Source organism: Mustelus asterias, chromosome 2 (assembly GCF_964213995.1).
Source record: "Mustelus asterias chromosome 2, sMusAst1.hap1.1, whole genome shotgun sequence".
Classification (NCBI taxonomy): domain Eukaryota; kingdom Metazoa; phylum Chordata; class Chondrichthyes; order Carcharhiniformes; family Triakidae; genus Mustelus; species Mustelus asterias.
Genome location: NC_135802.1, coordinates 25,595,914 through 25,611,613, shown reverse-complemented (window position 1 = coordinate 25,611,613; position 15,700 = coordinate 25,595,914). Strand labels below are relative to the sequence as shown.

The following is a 15,700-nucleotide window of genomic DNA, read 5'->3' as shown; positions in this document are numbered from 1 at the left end:
CCACTCTCTGTAAAAAACTTGCCTCGTACATCTCCTTTAAATCTTGCCCCTCGCACCTTAAATCTATGCCCCCTAGTAATTGACTCTTCCACCTTGGGAAAGTGCTTCTGGCTATCCACTCTGTCCATGCCGCTCCTAATCTTGTAGACTTCTATCAGGTTGAACCTCAACCTCCGTCATTCCAGTGAGAACAAACCAAGTTTCTCCAGCCTCTCCTCAAAACTAATGCCCTCCATACCAGGCAACATCCTGGTAAATCTTTTCTGTACCCTCTCCAAAGCCTTCACATCCTTCTGGTAGTGTGGCGACCAGAATTGAACACTATATCCCAAGTGCGGCGTAACTAAGGTTCTATAAAGCTGCAACATGACTTGCCAATTTTTAAACTCAATGCCCCAGCCGATGAAGGTAAGCATGCCGTGTGCCTCCTTGACGACCTTCTCCACCTGTGTTGCCACTTTCAGTGACCTGGGTACCTGTACACCCAGGTCCCTCTGTCTATCAATACTCTTAAGGGTTCTGCCATTTACTCTATATTTCCTCTATATTGGACCTTCCAAAATGCATTACCTCACATTTGTCCGGATTAAACTTCATCTGCCATCTCTCTGCCCAAGTCTCCAACTGATCTATATCCTACTGTATCCTCTGATGGCCCTCATCGCTATCTGCAAATCCATCAACCTTTGTATCAGCCGCAAACTTACTAATCAAACTAGTTACATTTTCTTCCAAATCATTTGTGTATATTACAAACAGCAAAGGTCCCAGCACTGATCCCTGAGGAACACCACTTGTCACAGCCCTCCATTCAGAAACGCACCCTTCCTCTGCTACCCTCGGTCTTCTTTGACTAAGCCAGTTCTGTATCCACCTTGCCAGTTCACCTCTGATCCCTTGCGACTTCACCTTCTGCACCAGTCTGCTATGAGGAACCTTGTCAAAGGCCTTATTGAAGTCCATGTAGACAACGTCCACTGCCCTACCCTCATCAATCATCATTGTCACTTCCTTGAACAACTCGATCAAGTTAGTGAGACACGGCCTTCCCAACCATGTTGCCTCTCGCTAATACATCCACTTATTTCCAAGTGGGAGTAAGTGTCTCGAAGAATCCTCTCCAATAATTTCCTTACCACTGATGGAAGGCTCACCGGCCTGTAATTACCTGGCTTATTCTTGCGACCCTTCTTAAACAAAGGAACAACATTGGCTATTCTCCAATCCTCTGGGACCTCCCCTGTAAGAGTTTTAACAACACCAGGTTAAAGTCCAACAGGTTTATTTGGTAGCAAATACCATTAGCTTTCGGAGCACTGCTCCTTCGTCAGATGGAGTGGATATCCATTCCATCTGACAAAGGAGCAGCGCTCCGAAAGCTAATGGCATTTGCTACCAAATAAACCTGTTGAACTTTAACCCGGTGTTGTTAAAACTCTTACTGTGTTTACCCGAGTCCAACGCCAGCAGCCCCACATCATGACCTCCCCTGGAGCCAGTGAGGATACAAAGATTTCTCTCAAGGCCCAGCAATTTCCTCTCTTGCCTCTCTCAGTATTCTGGGGTATATCCCATCAGGCCCTGGGGGCTTGTCTACCTTAATGTTTCTCAAGATCCTAATACCTCCTCCTTTTTGATCTTAACATGACTCAAACTGTCTACACATCCTTGCCCAGACTCATCATCCACCAAGTCCTTCTTTTTGGTGAATACTGACGCAAAGTACTCATTTAATACCTCGCCCATTTCCTCTGGCTCTATGCATAGATTCCCTCCCCTGTCCTTGAGTGCGCCAATCCTCTCCCTGGCTACTCTCCTGCTCTTTGTATATGTATAAAACACCGTGGGATTTTCCTTAATCCTGCTGGCCAATGATTTGTCATGACCCCTTTTAGCCCTCCTTACTCCTTGCTTAAGTTTCTTTCTACTTTCCTTGTATTCCACACTTGCTTCACTCCCTCCACCACAGATGCACAGTACCAGAAGCATGCATCACCTACAAGATGCACTGCAGCATCTCACCAAGGCGCCTTCAACAACACTATCTAAACCCATGACCTCTACCATCTAGAAAGGCAAAGGCAACAGAAGAACCTCATTGCCTGCAAGTTCCCCTCCAAGTCATAAAAAGAACCTTTACCGTGCGGGTGGCCATTCATCCCATCAAATCTGCACAGCCTCTTTGAAAAAACATTCCAGCTAGTCCCACTCCCCTACCTGCTATCCTGCCTTGGAACTATATCATCGTTACTTGGTGTCATAATCCTGGAGTACCCTCTCTGACAGCACTGAGTGTACGTGCACCACAGGGACTGCAGCTTCATGAAGGCAGCTCACTACCCCTTTTCATTTCTTTTTGATGCTAATCAAATAAATCAAATTAAACAAACTCAAGGACAAAGCAAGAAGGGCAGCCCCCAAAAAGGAAACCACCCCCGAACCAAGCAAAGCAGAAAGGAAACTAAAAACATTAAAATCAAAATGTGATTAAAGGGGTTGATAACACACCCCAGTCCCTGCGGTGCCCAACGAGCATGGAAGGCCTCGATGGTGCCCTTAGGACACTGCATGCTGCCTCTCTGCTTTCTCAAGGGCAATTAGGAATAGAAATAAAAATGCTGGCACCAACATTCTATGAAATAACAAAAACAGTGTATAATTAGTTGAGAAATGGCATTATATAAATTATTAGACTCTCGGCCATGAAGTTAGACTTGGATAAAGTATTCAACAAAAATATATCAATTTCTCTTTCAATAGAGCATAGTGATTAAAAACTCTCCAAATTACTTCAAGTCCCAAACTAAAATGGAGAGATTGTGATTGAGCATGTTTTTGTCCCTAACATTACACAACTGTACAGCAAAACATTATACACTGAGCCCCAGCATTACTCTAATTCATATCTGTAACCCAGTAAATGTAAAAGCAATGGTCAGAGTAGAAATATAAATAGAAAATGCTGGAAATACTCAATAGGTGAGACAGTATTAGCAAAGAGAGAAGTTAAGATCTAAGGTCCCTATTGTGGGATTCTCGTCCCCACTCATGATGTCCCGAATTTTCATTGGTGCAGGAGGGAATGGACAAAAAGCCTGCGCTACAGGGGTAGATATCTCCTAGCATTCCACAATTTTAGTGGAGTCATCAACTAAGATTGCAGGAAACTTCTGAAACATGCCTCCAAGAAGTCTTACCCATTTCCCTCATGCCAATGGGCAGCATGATGGCACAGTGATTAGCACTGCTGCCTCACCACACCAAGGACACGGGTTCAATTCCGGCCTTGGTGACTGTGTATAGAATTTGCATGTTCTCCCTGTGCCTACGTGGGTTTCCTCTGGATACTCCGATTTCCTTCCACATTCCAAAGATGTGCAGGTTAGTTTGATTGGCCATGCAAAATTGCCCCCTATTGTCAGGGGCAATTTTGCAGGGTAAATATGTGGGACTACGGGGATAGTGTGGAATTGTTGTCACTGCAGGCTTGATGGTCTGCAGTATATGGATTCTATGAATCCATGCCCCTCCACACCCCCAATGGCACCTCATACACCCCATGAAAACCCTCCATGGCAACCCATGACCCCTCACCCAACCCAAAGGCCACTCATATCCCCCCTGCCCATTCATTCAATATACACTCTAAACAGAACTAATCAATTCAATAGTAACAATGGCCCATGGGGAAAAGCTTAATAAAAGCAATTCATAAATTCATTCTTTAAAAATTCTGCTATCACTATAATCTTTTACAGGTGTTTCAACAAACTAATGGAAATCTGGGATCTCAGCCAAGAATGCATAATGAGCCTTGGCTGAGAACCCAGACTTCCATTAGTTTGTTTATCAGTGTTTTAAATGTTTTCCACTGCTGTTATGTTTCTGATTATCAGTAGGTTTTTCCAGTTTACTTTTCCTCATTTCATTCTGAATCATTTAAAATTGGCTTTCCTCCCTCATTTATTACTTTGGTATTAGTTTTATGCCTTTTGCAATCTTTATCTTAAATCATATTATGTCATGATTGCTATTGCCCAGACGCTCCTCTACACTCATTACTTCTGCTCTGGTTTATTGTGCATTCCCATTCTGTTTCAATTATTTTTCATATGATGTGGATGTTGTTGGCTAGGGCAACATTGACTGTCTGTACAGACAATCCCTAATTGCCCTTGAGAAGGTGGTGGTGAGCTGCCTCCTTCAAGCTGCAGTCCATATAGTGGCAGCACACCAACAGTGCTGTTAGGAAGGGGAGTTCCAAGATTTTGACCCAGCAACAGTGAGGTAATGACAATCTAGTTCCCATGCATTTGCTGCCCTTGTCATCTTGGTGCAGGGGTTACAGGTTTGGAAGGTGCTATTAATGGAGGCTTAGTGAATTGCTGCAGTGAATCTTATAGATGGTACATATTGCTACCTCTGTACATCGGTGGTAGAAGGAGTGAATGTCGATGGTGTGGATGGGATGCTAGTCAAGTGGGCTGCTTTGCCCTGGATGATGTTGAGTTTCTTGGATGGTGTTGGAGCTGCATTTATTCAGGCTGGTGGAGAGTATTCCATCATACTCCTGACTGGAGTCGTGTAGATGGTGGACAGGGTTTGGAAGGTCAGGTGATGAGTTACTCACTGCAGGGTACCCAGTCTCTGACCTGCTCTTGTACCTACAGTATTTATATGGCCATTCCAATTCCATTTCTGGTAAATGGTAACTCCCAGGTTACCTCAGCCTTTTCTTGTCAGTTCATTGGGGGATAGTTAAAATCTTCCATGGTTACTATCCCTATGTCCTTAATTTTTTTAAATATATTTTCTTACATATTTTGTCTACTAAATCCTTTCCCTTATTGAGTCATAGAAATATAGGAAATGGGAGGAGTAGGACAATCGGCCCTTTGAGCCTGCTTCACCATTCAACATGATCATGGGTGATCCTCTACCTCCACACTCTACACCAGCGAGCTCTCCATTCCCCTGGAGTCTGTAGAATACCCTAATTCATCATCTGGACCCTGAAACTAGAATGATCCCTACTTGGCTTCATGATTTGTGTATTCTCAGGTGATTCAACAAGGTCAATCCTGGACTTTGATCAGAGAAGAAAAGAGTGGCCATGGAGGGGGGTTCTTGCCTGGTTCTGCTCTCTATTGTTGCTTCTCCGCAGTCGACTTTTTCTGACTGTGTTGCAGCTAGTTGGATAGTGTGCCACCATGTGGCGTAATTAGTGGCAGGTTTCTCCCATGCTTCAATGTCTTTTGGTCCCCTTTTTAATCAAGCCTTCGAGTTTCTACCATATTGCAGTGTCAATGCAAAACCTGAACTGCATTTCTAGCTTTTCTAGTGGGATTTAAATTCAAATTAATAAAAATCTGGAATTGAAAGCCAGTCTCAGTAAAGGTGACCATCAACTGTCATCGATTGCCATAAAAACCTATCACATTCCATGTGAGAATAAAGAATATTTAAATATCACTTGATTTTAATAATAGGTGGGACTAATTGGATATGGCTTTTAAAGAGTTGGTACAGGCATGATGGGCCAAATAGCCTCTGTAATTGACTCTAATTAATGTAAATCCATTGACACATAAGGATACAAGAGAATGCAGCCTTATTTAGAATTATATAGAATCATGGAATCCCTACAGTGCAGAAGGAGGCCCATTTTGGCCCATCAAATCTGTACTGACTCTCTGAAAGAGCATCTTACCCAGTCACCCCCCACCCAGCCCTATCCCCGTAGCTCCGTGCATCCACCTACCTACACATCTTCGGACACTAAGGGGCAACAAACGATCTACCTAACCTGCACATCTTTGGGTTTTGCTGCAAATAAACTAAATTATTTTGAGTACAGCATAGTAAGGTTAATTAACTTATTAGAAGCAGAAGAAATAGATTCATCTTTAAAAATGCAAGACATGTAAAAATAGTGAGATAATAGTTTTAATTACTTATCATGTTTCCTGTTTGTGAATCCACTTTTCGACTATTTCTCATTTCTTTATAGTATGCGAGCTCGTTGATTGGAATTCCTCCTGCTAACAGCAACGCCTCTTCAAATGCCTGCAAAGTTGAAGATTTTTTTTTGTGTCAAAATATTCTGAAGAATTGTTATTTGACAAACTTTAAAACTGAAATAGAAGCATAATTCAAATATTTAACCATCTTTAATCTCCAAATTTTATTGTTGAGAACACTTAATTAAAAGTGCATGCACATTTGCTATTCATTATTTTTTGGTGAAGAGAAATGTTTGATTTACTTCAATATTATATTCCCTGTAAATGTATTAGGATATTTTAAAAGATCACTGAACATAATTTGCTCAAAGTTCCTTATGTTTTGCAAGGGAATTGTTTAAAGTTGTTGCACAGATTTATGCTGTGGTGGTCGAAATCATTGAACTTTTAAACATTTGAAAAACTCTTCTGCGGCACATTTTTAAATTGAAAAGCCCAGCTAAAAGGTAAAGCCATGTTAATAAACACCAATATGGGTTGGCAAATGTGGATAGATAAGAGGCCCGGAAATCCCATAAGGATTCCCCCAGGTGTCTCAACGAAACCCTGGTGGGTGATCCAGTACTTGCAGCTTTTTAACTTCATTTTTAAATCAAAAAAAGTGCTCGTTTGGTTGTGCTCAGCTCATTAGAAAAGATGAAAGAACATACATACCGAGTAACTATCCAAGTCCTTGTCATAAATGATCAACTTCACTTCTTTAAGTGTGGATGTAGAATTTGCATTGCTGAATTTCTTTATTTCCGCAAAGAATATTCCTGCTACAGTATCCTTTGGAAATTTCAAATTTCCAGTGCCAATGGCAGGAAAACTTATCGATCTGTATTGGCTTTCGTGCACATTTTTTAGGCATTTTTGGATTATTGTTCCAAGCAGCTGATCAATAAAAGAAGTGATTTATTTAAAATATATACTATATTTAAAACACACTACAGCCTTTCAAAGTAATCCAGAACAAATAGCAAGGTCAACATGATCAAAGTCCTTAAACCTAGTTATCTGGTCCTCGACCTCAGATTCTATAATACCTACAAGTGCTCACCTCAGTCCCTCGAGGAAGCCCCCCCCCGCCCCGCCCTTCCCCAGGAATCAAACCCTGATCTTTCTGCCTCCTGATTATCAGGGACTGTATCCAAAGGTCAGTGTAGGAAATTGCAATCAATTAATAAAGGGAATTATTAAAATTAACATAAAACATATATATCCTCCTTTAAATAAACAGATCAGCACAGGTGATGGGTGAGTCTAAAAGCTAGTTATAGTATTTAGGTGTTTTTGTTCAGCTCACATTTATAAATAAAATCTCCATAAATCAAAGCAATAAAGACAGCTATGCTGATAGAAAATATAATTCAAAATTCAAAACAATACTTACTTCTTCAGCTTTATTTCCATTCCACTGACAACAAATCACGTTGTACACTTCTTTGCAATGCAACTCGCAATTGACGGTGCTAACGGATAAAACATCTCCAGCTTTGAATTTTTTGGAGCCTTTGGCTTTGTCTGTGTTTGCTTGTAATTGAGCCCCAGCCTGTGTTAGAATTGCTATAGATACAGGTCCTTGTGAAAGATTCATGGCCTCAGACACCGTGTTCACGATGACATCAGACTAAAACATATTAAATCAGAAACGTAATTGTGTTTTAATCGGAATCAGAGAGGGCTGCCTTGTTTCAAAATGATTGCAAGATGTTTATATCAAACACACAATTCACAATTCAGCCACATTGATTGAATCTTACCAATGTACATTATGTTGAGGGGGGGGGGGGGGGGAGGAGGAGGAGAGAGGAGAGTTAACCGACCTCGACAGATGGCCAGCAGGAATCCTGATGCCACACTGAGTGGGGCATTGGCCACAAATCGTGATTCCCGCTGGTTGTGACGACTATTGGGATTTACTTGACCCGCCAGTCAGCTGTGCTTATTTGCCTTTCCCATCACACTTGAGTGCATCGCAAGTACCTTGGCTGTTCCTAACCACAATGTTTACACAGACTTTAAGTATAATTGATAGCTGGGGTTTCTTCAAAAGGGAATGAGTGGTCTGCAAAAGAGGAAGTGAAACCAATTAGGGTACCTGAGATGCGTTCAAGCATGAAAGGAGAGGTAAACAAACTGAACAAAGAACAATACAGCACAGGAACAGGCCCTTCGGCCCTCCAAGCCCGCGCCGCTCCCCGGTCCAGGATTGAATCCTGAATCCAGGATCCCCGCCCAATTTTCCAGCCTATCTACATACCAATATCCTATCCACCGAGCTGTCCCTCACAGCTACGATGCTTTGTTCATTACAACCTATTAACTCACCCCCACCCCCCCCCATTCCAGACCATGTGATCTCCAGGGAGAGGCGAAAACCCAGAGTGAAAAACCCCAGGGCCAATATGGGGAAACAAAATCTGGGAAATTCCTCTCCGACCCCCTGAGGCGATCGAAACGAGTCCAGGAGATCACAATGGCCCTGATCGGAAAATGCTTCCCAACCCTAGTCATTTCCACTTCCACGAACACCATATGAATTCCCTGCCCCCGAGACAGGTTCCCAACTATCCGCAGTCTCGCTCTGTACTGGCACCAGCAAGATGATCATAGAATGAAGCCTTGAAACGAGAAACAAGGAACAATTAGCCCGCGCCGCTCCCTGGTCCAAACTAGACCACTCTTTTGTATCCCTCCATTCCCACTCCGTTCATATAGCTGTCTAGATAAGTCTTAAACGTTCCCAGTGTGTCCTGACTGGAGGCGGAGTTGAAATCCATTGAGCTGTCAATCAAAAGCCTATTGCAAAACACTGCCAACGGAATTGACAGAGATAAAGAACAAAGAAGACCAAAGAGAATTACAGCACACACCCTTCGGCCCTCCAAGCCTGCACTGACCATGCTGCCCGGCTTAACTAAAAGCCTTCCGGGGACCATATTCCTCTACTCCCATCCTATTCGTGTATTTTTCAAGACCCCCCAAAGAACAAAGAAATCAGATGTTGGGATAGTACTGAGATCAAAGGTTTTCAATAGAATAGATTGGGTTTCAAAGATTTCAGCTTTCGAGAAAGGCTCAGAGACTCCAAATAAAAGCTGTGTAAATAGGCTGCAGCTGAGTGAACAGCTGTGAAGAAGAGAACCGCCACCCTACCCCCTCGACATGATTGACATTGCCGCTCTGTCAGAGGACTTCAAAAGGGTCTGTTCACACCAGTAGTTTTGGACAGAAAGAAAGGAAAATCACTGCTGCAGAATGGAGTGCTACTCTGTTTTAAAATCCTGCCAGCTGTGAAGGGGGCATGGGGATGAATTGACCAGGTCATTTCAACTTTTCACAGCTGACAAGCAGGAATGAAGATGCTGATCATGGTGTTGCCTGAAATCGCCATGCCAGAGGTGAGCTTGAGGTCTGCCATGGGTAGAAAGGATAGTCTAGCCACAAGACCCCGAGCCCAGGGGAGAGTGGCAAGATCAACCTCTTGCCCCCAACCTGAGCCCACCCAACCTCTAGGAACCTTGGGGGAGCCTTCCTCTATGGCTTGGAAGTGGCAGAGGGCACTGGACTTACCTCCTTGACCTCCTTAGAGGCCTAAAGCGCCATGCCAGGGTGTTAGTGCCAAGCTATGGGGGACAGTGAGGGGTGGGTGGTGGTCTCTTGCTCAATGGGGAAGGGGGGCTCAATTTCAGTTTTTTTTTTGGTGGGGGGACCTGTCTGCAAACAGAGATCAAGGAACCCTTTAAAAAGGGTGCCCTGATCTCCGAATAGCTGGGCTGGCCAACATAAATTATGGGATGCCTGATTTTGCATCCATCAGGTGGGTGAATCCCACCTGACAGATACTGTCAGCACCACTGTGATTCATTCCTATTTTCACTCCAGCGGGAGCACGTAGCTTGAAAACGGGTGAATTGCAGCCTATATTCCAATTTGAGAATATAAGAACTGCATGCAACGATTGTTAATTACTATTAAAACAATAAATTCCTCCAAGATTATTTAGTGAACACATACAGAAGTGACAATCTGAATTTGAGGTCCTATTTTTAACTTCTTCAATCCCTCTGCTTGGTTCTCGATCTATATTTTCTTTTTTCAGTAATTGAAATGAGGGGTCCTCAGTGACAAAACAAATTGCTTCATATGAATGTTCACTGGCAAGCAGGTATATCACAGGGAACACCATACTGCTTCTGATGCACTGGAGTCTGATGAAGGCAGGAACATCCCAGTGATTGGACAGTCGGAAGTCTGCTCGATCTCAGGACTCAGCTATGCACCAGCCAGGTACCGCGGCTCTGGGCACGTTTGTCCCTCAGCTGCTTGAGATGCAAAGGCAGAGCCGGGAGTACCAGGAAGGGGGGCCAGTGGCACTCCTGCAACTGCAAGGCTGAATGGGGGAGCCCCACAGCCTTCCATCACAGGAAATGGTGCCGGCAATGTGTGGAACTCAGACCAACACTGCAAGAGTGGGTCCGAGGTGGAAAGCCTGGGGCAAGAGGTCAGATTCATGGTGGGAGGGAGAACACCGAAGCATGGCTCAGTCCCTGAGGGCTTCAACCGCATGGTTCAGACGATGGTGCGCCTCTAAGGTTGGCAGTACCAGATTACTTTGACGGTTCTGGAGCTCAATCCAGCTGACCCTCCATCCCAGTAGCCCACGAGTACCTGAAGGCAGGAGGATCAGCTGGAGCACAGCCCAAGGCCTTCATTGCAGGAGACCCGGGGAGCGACCAGCAAATTTGAATCCCACCTTACTGAGGCCAGCGCTACACAGGTATAGCAGGCAGAACAGATGCAATAAGACCAATGCCACAAAAAGTAGGCTTGGGGTCCTCTAGGACTCGGCCCTCTAGAGGATGCACACCAAGGGCATCTCAGGCAACAGGGCATGGAAGGTCGCAGTCCGCCTCCACCTCTGATGTGCATACAGACATAGTGGGTGGATCCTCAAGGCTAAGGAATTAAAGGGACACAGTGCGGGCACATAAGAAGGCACAAATAGTTGGAGGACATCGTCACTCGTCACATTTTGAAATGTCATTAAATTAAATGTTGTTGCTCCCCACTTCAACGCCTCAGAATCTTTAACCCACCTTCCAGTTGCATGATGCTTCTCCCCATCGGGAAACCGTAGTCCTCACTGAGCTTCCATGCATACCAGATGGTTAGGTCCTCTCACTGCAAATTTCTATCGCAGTGATAGGATTCTGGCATGATTCAGTGAACCCTAGACCCTTGCACATAATCCCCCTCTAGAGCATAGGAGTAAAGGAATGAAGTGCAGAACCTCACTCTGACAGACAGAAATCAAACATAAACAATAGCTGGGGAGCGTCACAGACCATTCCCCACTGTAAGTTGTCATCATTCTCCTGCAATGAAAGGGAAGTAGGCGATTAAGAACTCCACAGCCCCAGCGCCCTGATGATCGATATCTCCATCCCCTGGTCGCAGAGGGGTCATGACAGCCTGGGGTCATGCTATTGGACAGTGAGACAGTCCTCCTCCATGAAGTGGGAGGTGATGAGAGGGTCTCCAGCCCTCCTGTCCATGCACACTCTTGGCCCTGCCTGGCCTCCATCATCAGGACCTTCAGAGGGCTCCGCCTTGATGCCCTCCTGCACATCCTCCTTGTCAGAAGGCATGAATCACTCCTTGAGGTCATCCTCAGGAAATTCCTCACCCTGCTGTAGAGCCAGGTTGTGGAGGGCACAACAGACCACAACAGTACGGGAGATGTTGAATCAAGCATTCAGGGAGTTAGGCAGTAGATTAAAAAGCAAGTATAGAAATAAGAAAATAGGGCAGATGCATGCATGGCTGAAGAGTTGGTGCAGGAGGGAAGATTTTAGATTCCTGGATCACGGGACCATTTCTGGGGAAGGTGGGACATGTACAAATGGGACATTCTGCATCTGAATCACGATGGGGCCAACACTCTTGCAGGTAGGTTTGCTAGTGCTGTTGGAAGGAGTTTAAACTATTCTGACAGGGGTGGGGGAGAGGGAGGGACAAAGAACATTAGTAAAATAGAGACAAATCACACTACAGTAAGGGAAGCAAGTCAGAGTAAGTTCAGCTATGTTGAGTGTCGAGAGAGTAAGGCAAGGCTGAATGGTCTTTACTTTAATGTTAGGACTGTAATAGGTAAGACTGATGGGTTAAGGCGTGGATTGACACGTGGAAGTGTGATATTGTTGCCACCACAGAAACATGGCTGAGGAAAGGGCAGGACTAGCAACTCAACATTCCAGTGTATAGGATCTTTAGGTGAGACAGTGGAGGGTGTAAGAAGGGAGGGTGTGTAGCACTATGAACTAAGGAGGCAATACTGCAATAAGGAGAGATGACATCTTGGAAGGGTCTTCAAATGAAGCTTTGTTGGTCAAACTTAGGAATTTAAAGGGGGCAGCCCCATTACTGGGAGTGTATAATAGGCCCCCAAAGAGTCTGTGGGAAATAGAGGAACAGATTATGTAAACAAGCCACAGAGGTGGTCTGTAAGAATAATAATCGGGTAATCATACTGGGGGATTTCAATTTCCCCGACAAATTGGGACAGTCGTAGTGTAACGGGTTTAGAGAGGGCTGATTTCTTGAAATGTATTCAGAGGAATTTTTTGTATCAATATGTAGAAGGCCCAACAAGGGATGGAGCAGTGCTGGATCTGGTTCTGGGGAACAAAGCTGGACAAGCTTTGACAAAGGGTCATCTGGACTCGAAACGTCAGCTCTTTTTTCTCCGAGTTCTTGCTAAGATTTTCCAGTATTTTCTCTTTTGGAAGCCGGACAAATGTCCAAGTTTAAGTTTATTTATTATTGTCACAAGTAGGCCTACATTAACACTGCAATGGAGTTACTGTGAAAATCCCCTAGTCACCACACTCCCAACACCTGTTCGGGTACACTGAGGGACAATTTAGCATGGCCAATGCACCTTACCAGCTCGTCTTTCAGACTGTGGCGGGAAACCGGAGCAAACCCACGCAGACATGGGGAAAATGTGCAGACAGTGACCCAAGCCAGGAATCAAACCCGGGTCTCTGGCACTGAGGGGGAACAGGTACTAACCATTGTTTCACCTTGCTGCCAATGTGGCAGTGGGGGAGCTTTTTACTGATAGCGACCACATGTTATGGACCAATTTGTTATGGACAAGGAGAAAGATGGCCTGCAAAAGACAGCTTTAGATTGGGGAAAGGCAGATTTTATTAAAATAAGGCAGTCTGGCCAAAGTTGACTGGGAACAGCTCCTTGCAGGACAATTCAATGCAAGATTTGATAAGGAAAAAGAGAAAGGCTTTTAGCAAGTCCAAAAAGAGCGATTCAGCTCTGGCCCTAGAGGAATATAGAAAGTGCAAGAGGGAACTTAAGAAAGCAATTCAAAGTACAAAAAGGGGGCATGAAAAAGGAATTGCGAGCAAGATTGGGAAGTATTCTAAAATATTTTATAAATACATTAAGGGGAAAGAGGTTAACCAGGGAAAGAGTAGGGCCCATTAGAGACCAAGGAGGCAATGCCTGTGTGAAGCTGCAGGACATTGGAAGGGTGTTAAATGAATACCTTTCATCGGTCTTCACTCAGGAAAAGGAGAATGTAGGCACAGAATTCAGGAAAAGGGATTGTGAGGAATTGCACGGTTAGATATAGGAAATTAGGAGATATTTGAGGCTGTAATGGAGTTAGAAGTGGAGAAATCCTCAGACCCGGATGAACTGCATCCGAGGCTGCCCTGGGAGGCGAGGCAGAAAATTGCAGTGGCTCTGGCACAAATTTTGAATTCCTCTCTGGCCACAGGGGAAGTCATGATGTGGAGATGCCGGCGTTGGACTGGGGTAAACACAGTATGTGTTAAGTATGTGCTTAAGGCTCCGAAGGCTTGTGTGGCTTTTGCTACCAAATAAACCTGTTGGACTTTAACCTGGTGTTGTTAAACTTCTTACACAGGGGAAGTGCCAGAGGACTGGAGGATGGCTAATGTGGTTTCACTTTTCAAGAAGGGTGGTAGAAATGAATCAGGAAATTACAGACCCGTGAATCTCACGTCAGTGGTAGGGAAACTACTGGATAAAATTCTGAAGGAGAGAATTAGTCTCCATTTGGAAAGGTATGGGTTGAGTCGTGATAGTCAGCATGGCTTTGTCAGAGGAAGATCATGCCTAACAGATTTGTTAGAATTTTTCGAAAATGTGATCAAATGTGTGCATAAGGGAAGTGTAGTTGATGTAGTTTATATGGATTTTAGCAAGGCCTTTGATAAGGTTCCACATGGGAGACTGATTGCGAAGGTTCAAGCACATGGAATTCAGGGAAACTTGGTGAGAAGGATCCAAAACTGGTTTAGTGATAGGACACAAAGGGTGGCGGTAGAAGGCAGTTTGAGTGACTGGAGGCCAGTGTCCAGTGGCGTACCACACGGTTCAGTGCTGGGATCCTTATTGTTTGTTATATACATAAATGATATAGACAATAATGTGGGGGGAATTATAAGCAAGTTTGCAGATGATACCAATATTGGTAGATTGGTTAATAGTGAAAAAGATCGTAAGTGACAGGAAGATATAGATAGGATGGTCAGATGGACAGAGCAGTGGTGGATGGTATTTAACCCTGATAAGTGTGAGATGATGCACTTTGGATGCAATTAGACAGGGGAGTAGGAAGCCCAGAGGAACAGATGGATCTTGGAGTACTTATTCACAGATCTCTGAAGGTGGCAGGGCATATGAATAGGATAGTTAAGAAGGCATATGGGACACTTGTTTTTATCCATCATGGCATAGAGTATAAGAACAAGGGAGTAAAATTTGGAGCTGTACGGAACATTGGTTAGACCGACAGCTGGATTGCACTAGGAGGGGTATAGAAGAGATTCACGAGGATGTTGCCTGGGAAGGAGCATTTGAGCTATAAGGAGAGACTGGATAGGCTTGGATTGTTTTCTCTAGAGCAGAGAAGGCTGAGTAGGGACATGATTGAGGTGTATAAGATTATGAAGGGTTTTGGACAGGGCGAATAGGAAGCAGCTTGGTTGAAGGAGAACACAAGGGAACATAGTTTTGCGTAAGGGGCAAGAAATTCAGAGGGGATTTAAGAAAACATTTATTCACTAAGTGGAATGCACTGCCTGGGAAGGGAATGGAGGCTGGAAATCTTACTTTTTAAAGGTTGTATTTGGATGAGCACTTGAAACATCATAACATTCAAGGATATGGGACAGGTGCTGGAAAGTGGGATTCGTGCGATTTTGGTGGTAGTTAGTGATGGGCTGAAGGACCTTTTCTGCACTGTACACTCTATGAGTAGAGGCCCTTTGGCCCATCGAGTCTGCACCGACATCTGAGAACCACCTAACCTAAACCCATTTACCAGCACTTAGCCCATAGCCTTGAATGTTATGATGTGCTAAGTGATCATCCATAGATAGAAATTGTCCCATTGGAAAGACACAGCATGGGTTCATAAAAGGCAGGTGATGTTTAATTAATTTAGTGGAATTCTTTGAGGACATTATGAGTGCGGTGGACAATGGGGAACCTGTGGATGTGGTGTATCTGGATTTCCAGAAGGCATTTGATAAGGTGCCACACAAAAGGCTGCTGCATCAGATAAAGGTGCACGGTGTTACGGGTAATGTATTAGCACGGATAGGGGATTGGTTAAGTAACAGAAAGCAAAGAGTGGG

General features: G+C 44.3%; 1 protein-coding gene across 2 annotated transcripts in view; it reads right to left on the bottom strand.

Moving 5' to 3' along the window:
• Positions 1-15,700, bottom strand: part of LOC144506441 (protein mono-ADP-ribosyltransferase PARP14-like) — a 63,899-nt gene that overhangs the window by 23,460 nt on the left and 24,739 nt on the right. For both annotated transcript variants that reach the window (XM_078232563.1, XM_078232572.1), the window contains 3 exons: positions 7,399-7,635; positions 6,678-6,899; positions 5,955-6,066 (listed from right to left, as the gene is read on the bottom strand). In XM_078232563.1, the coding sequence (XP_078088689.1) occupies positions 5,955-6,066; positions 6,678-6,899; positions 7,399-7,635 (571 nt within the window). The remainder of the gene's footprint in view (positions 1-5,954; positions 6,067-6,677; positions 6,900-7,398; positions 7,636-15,700) is intronic.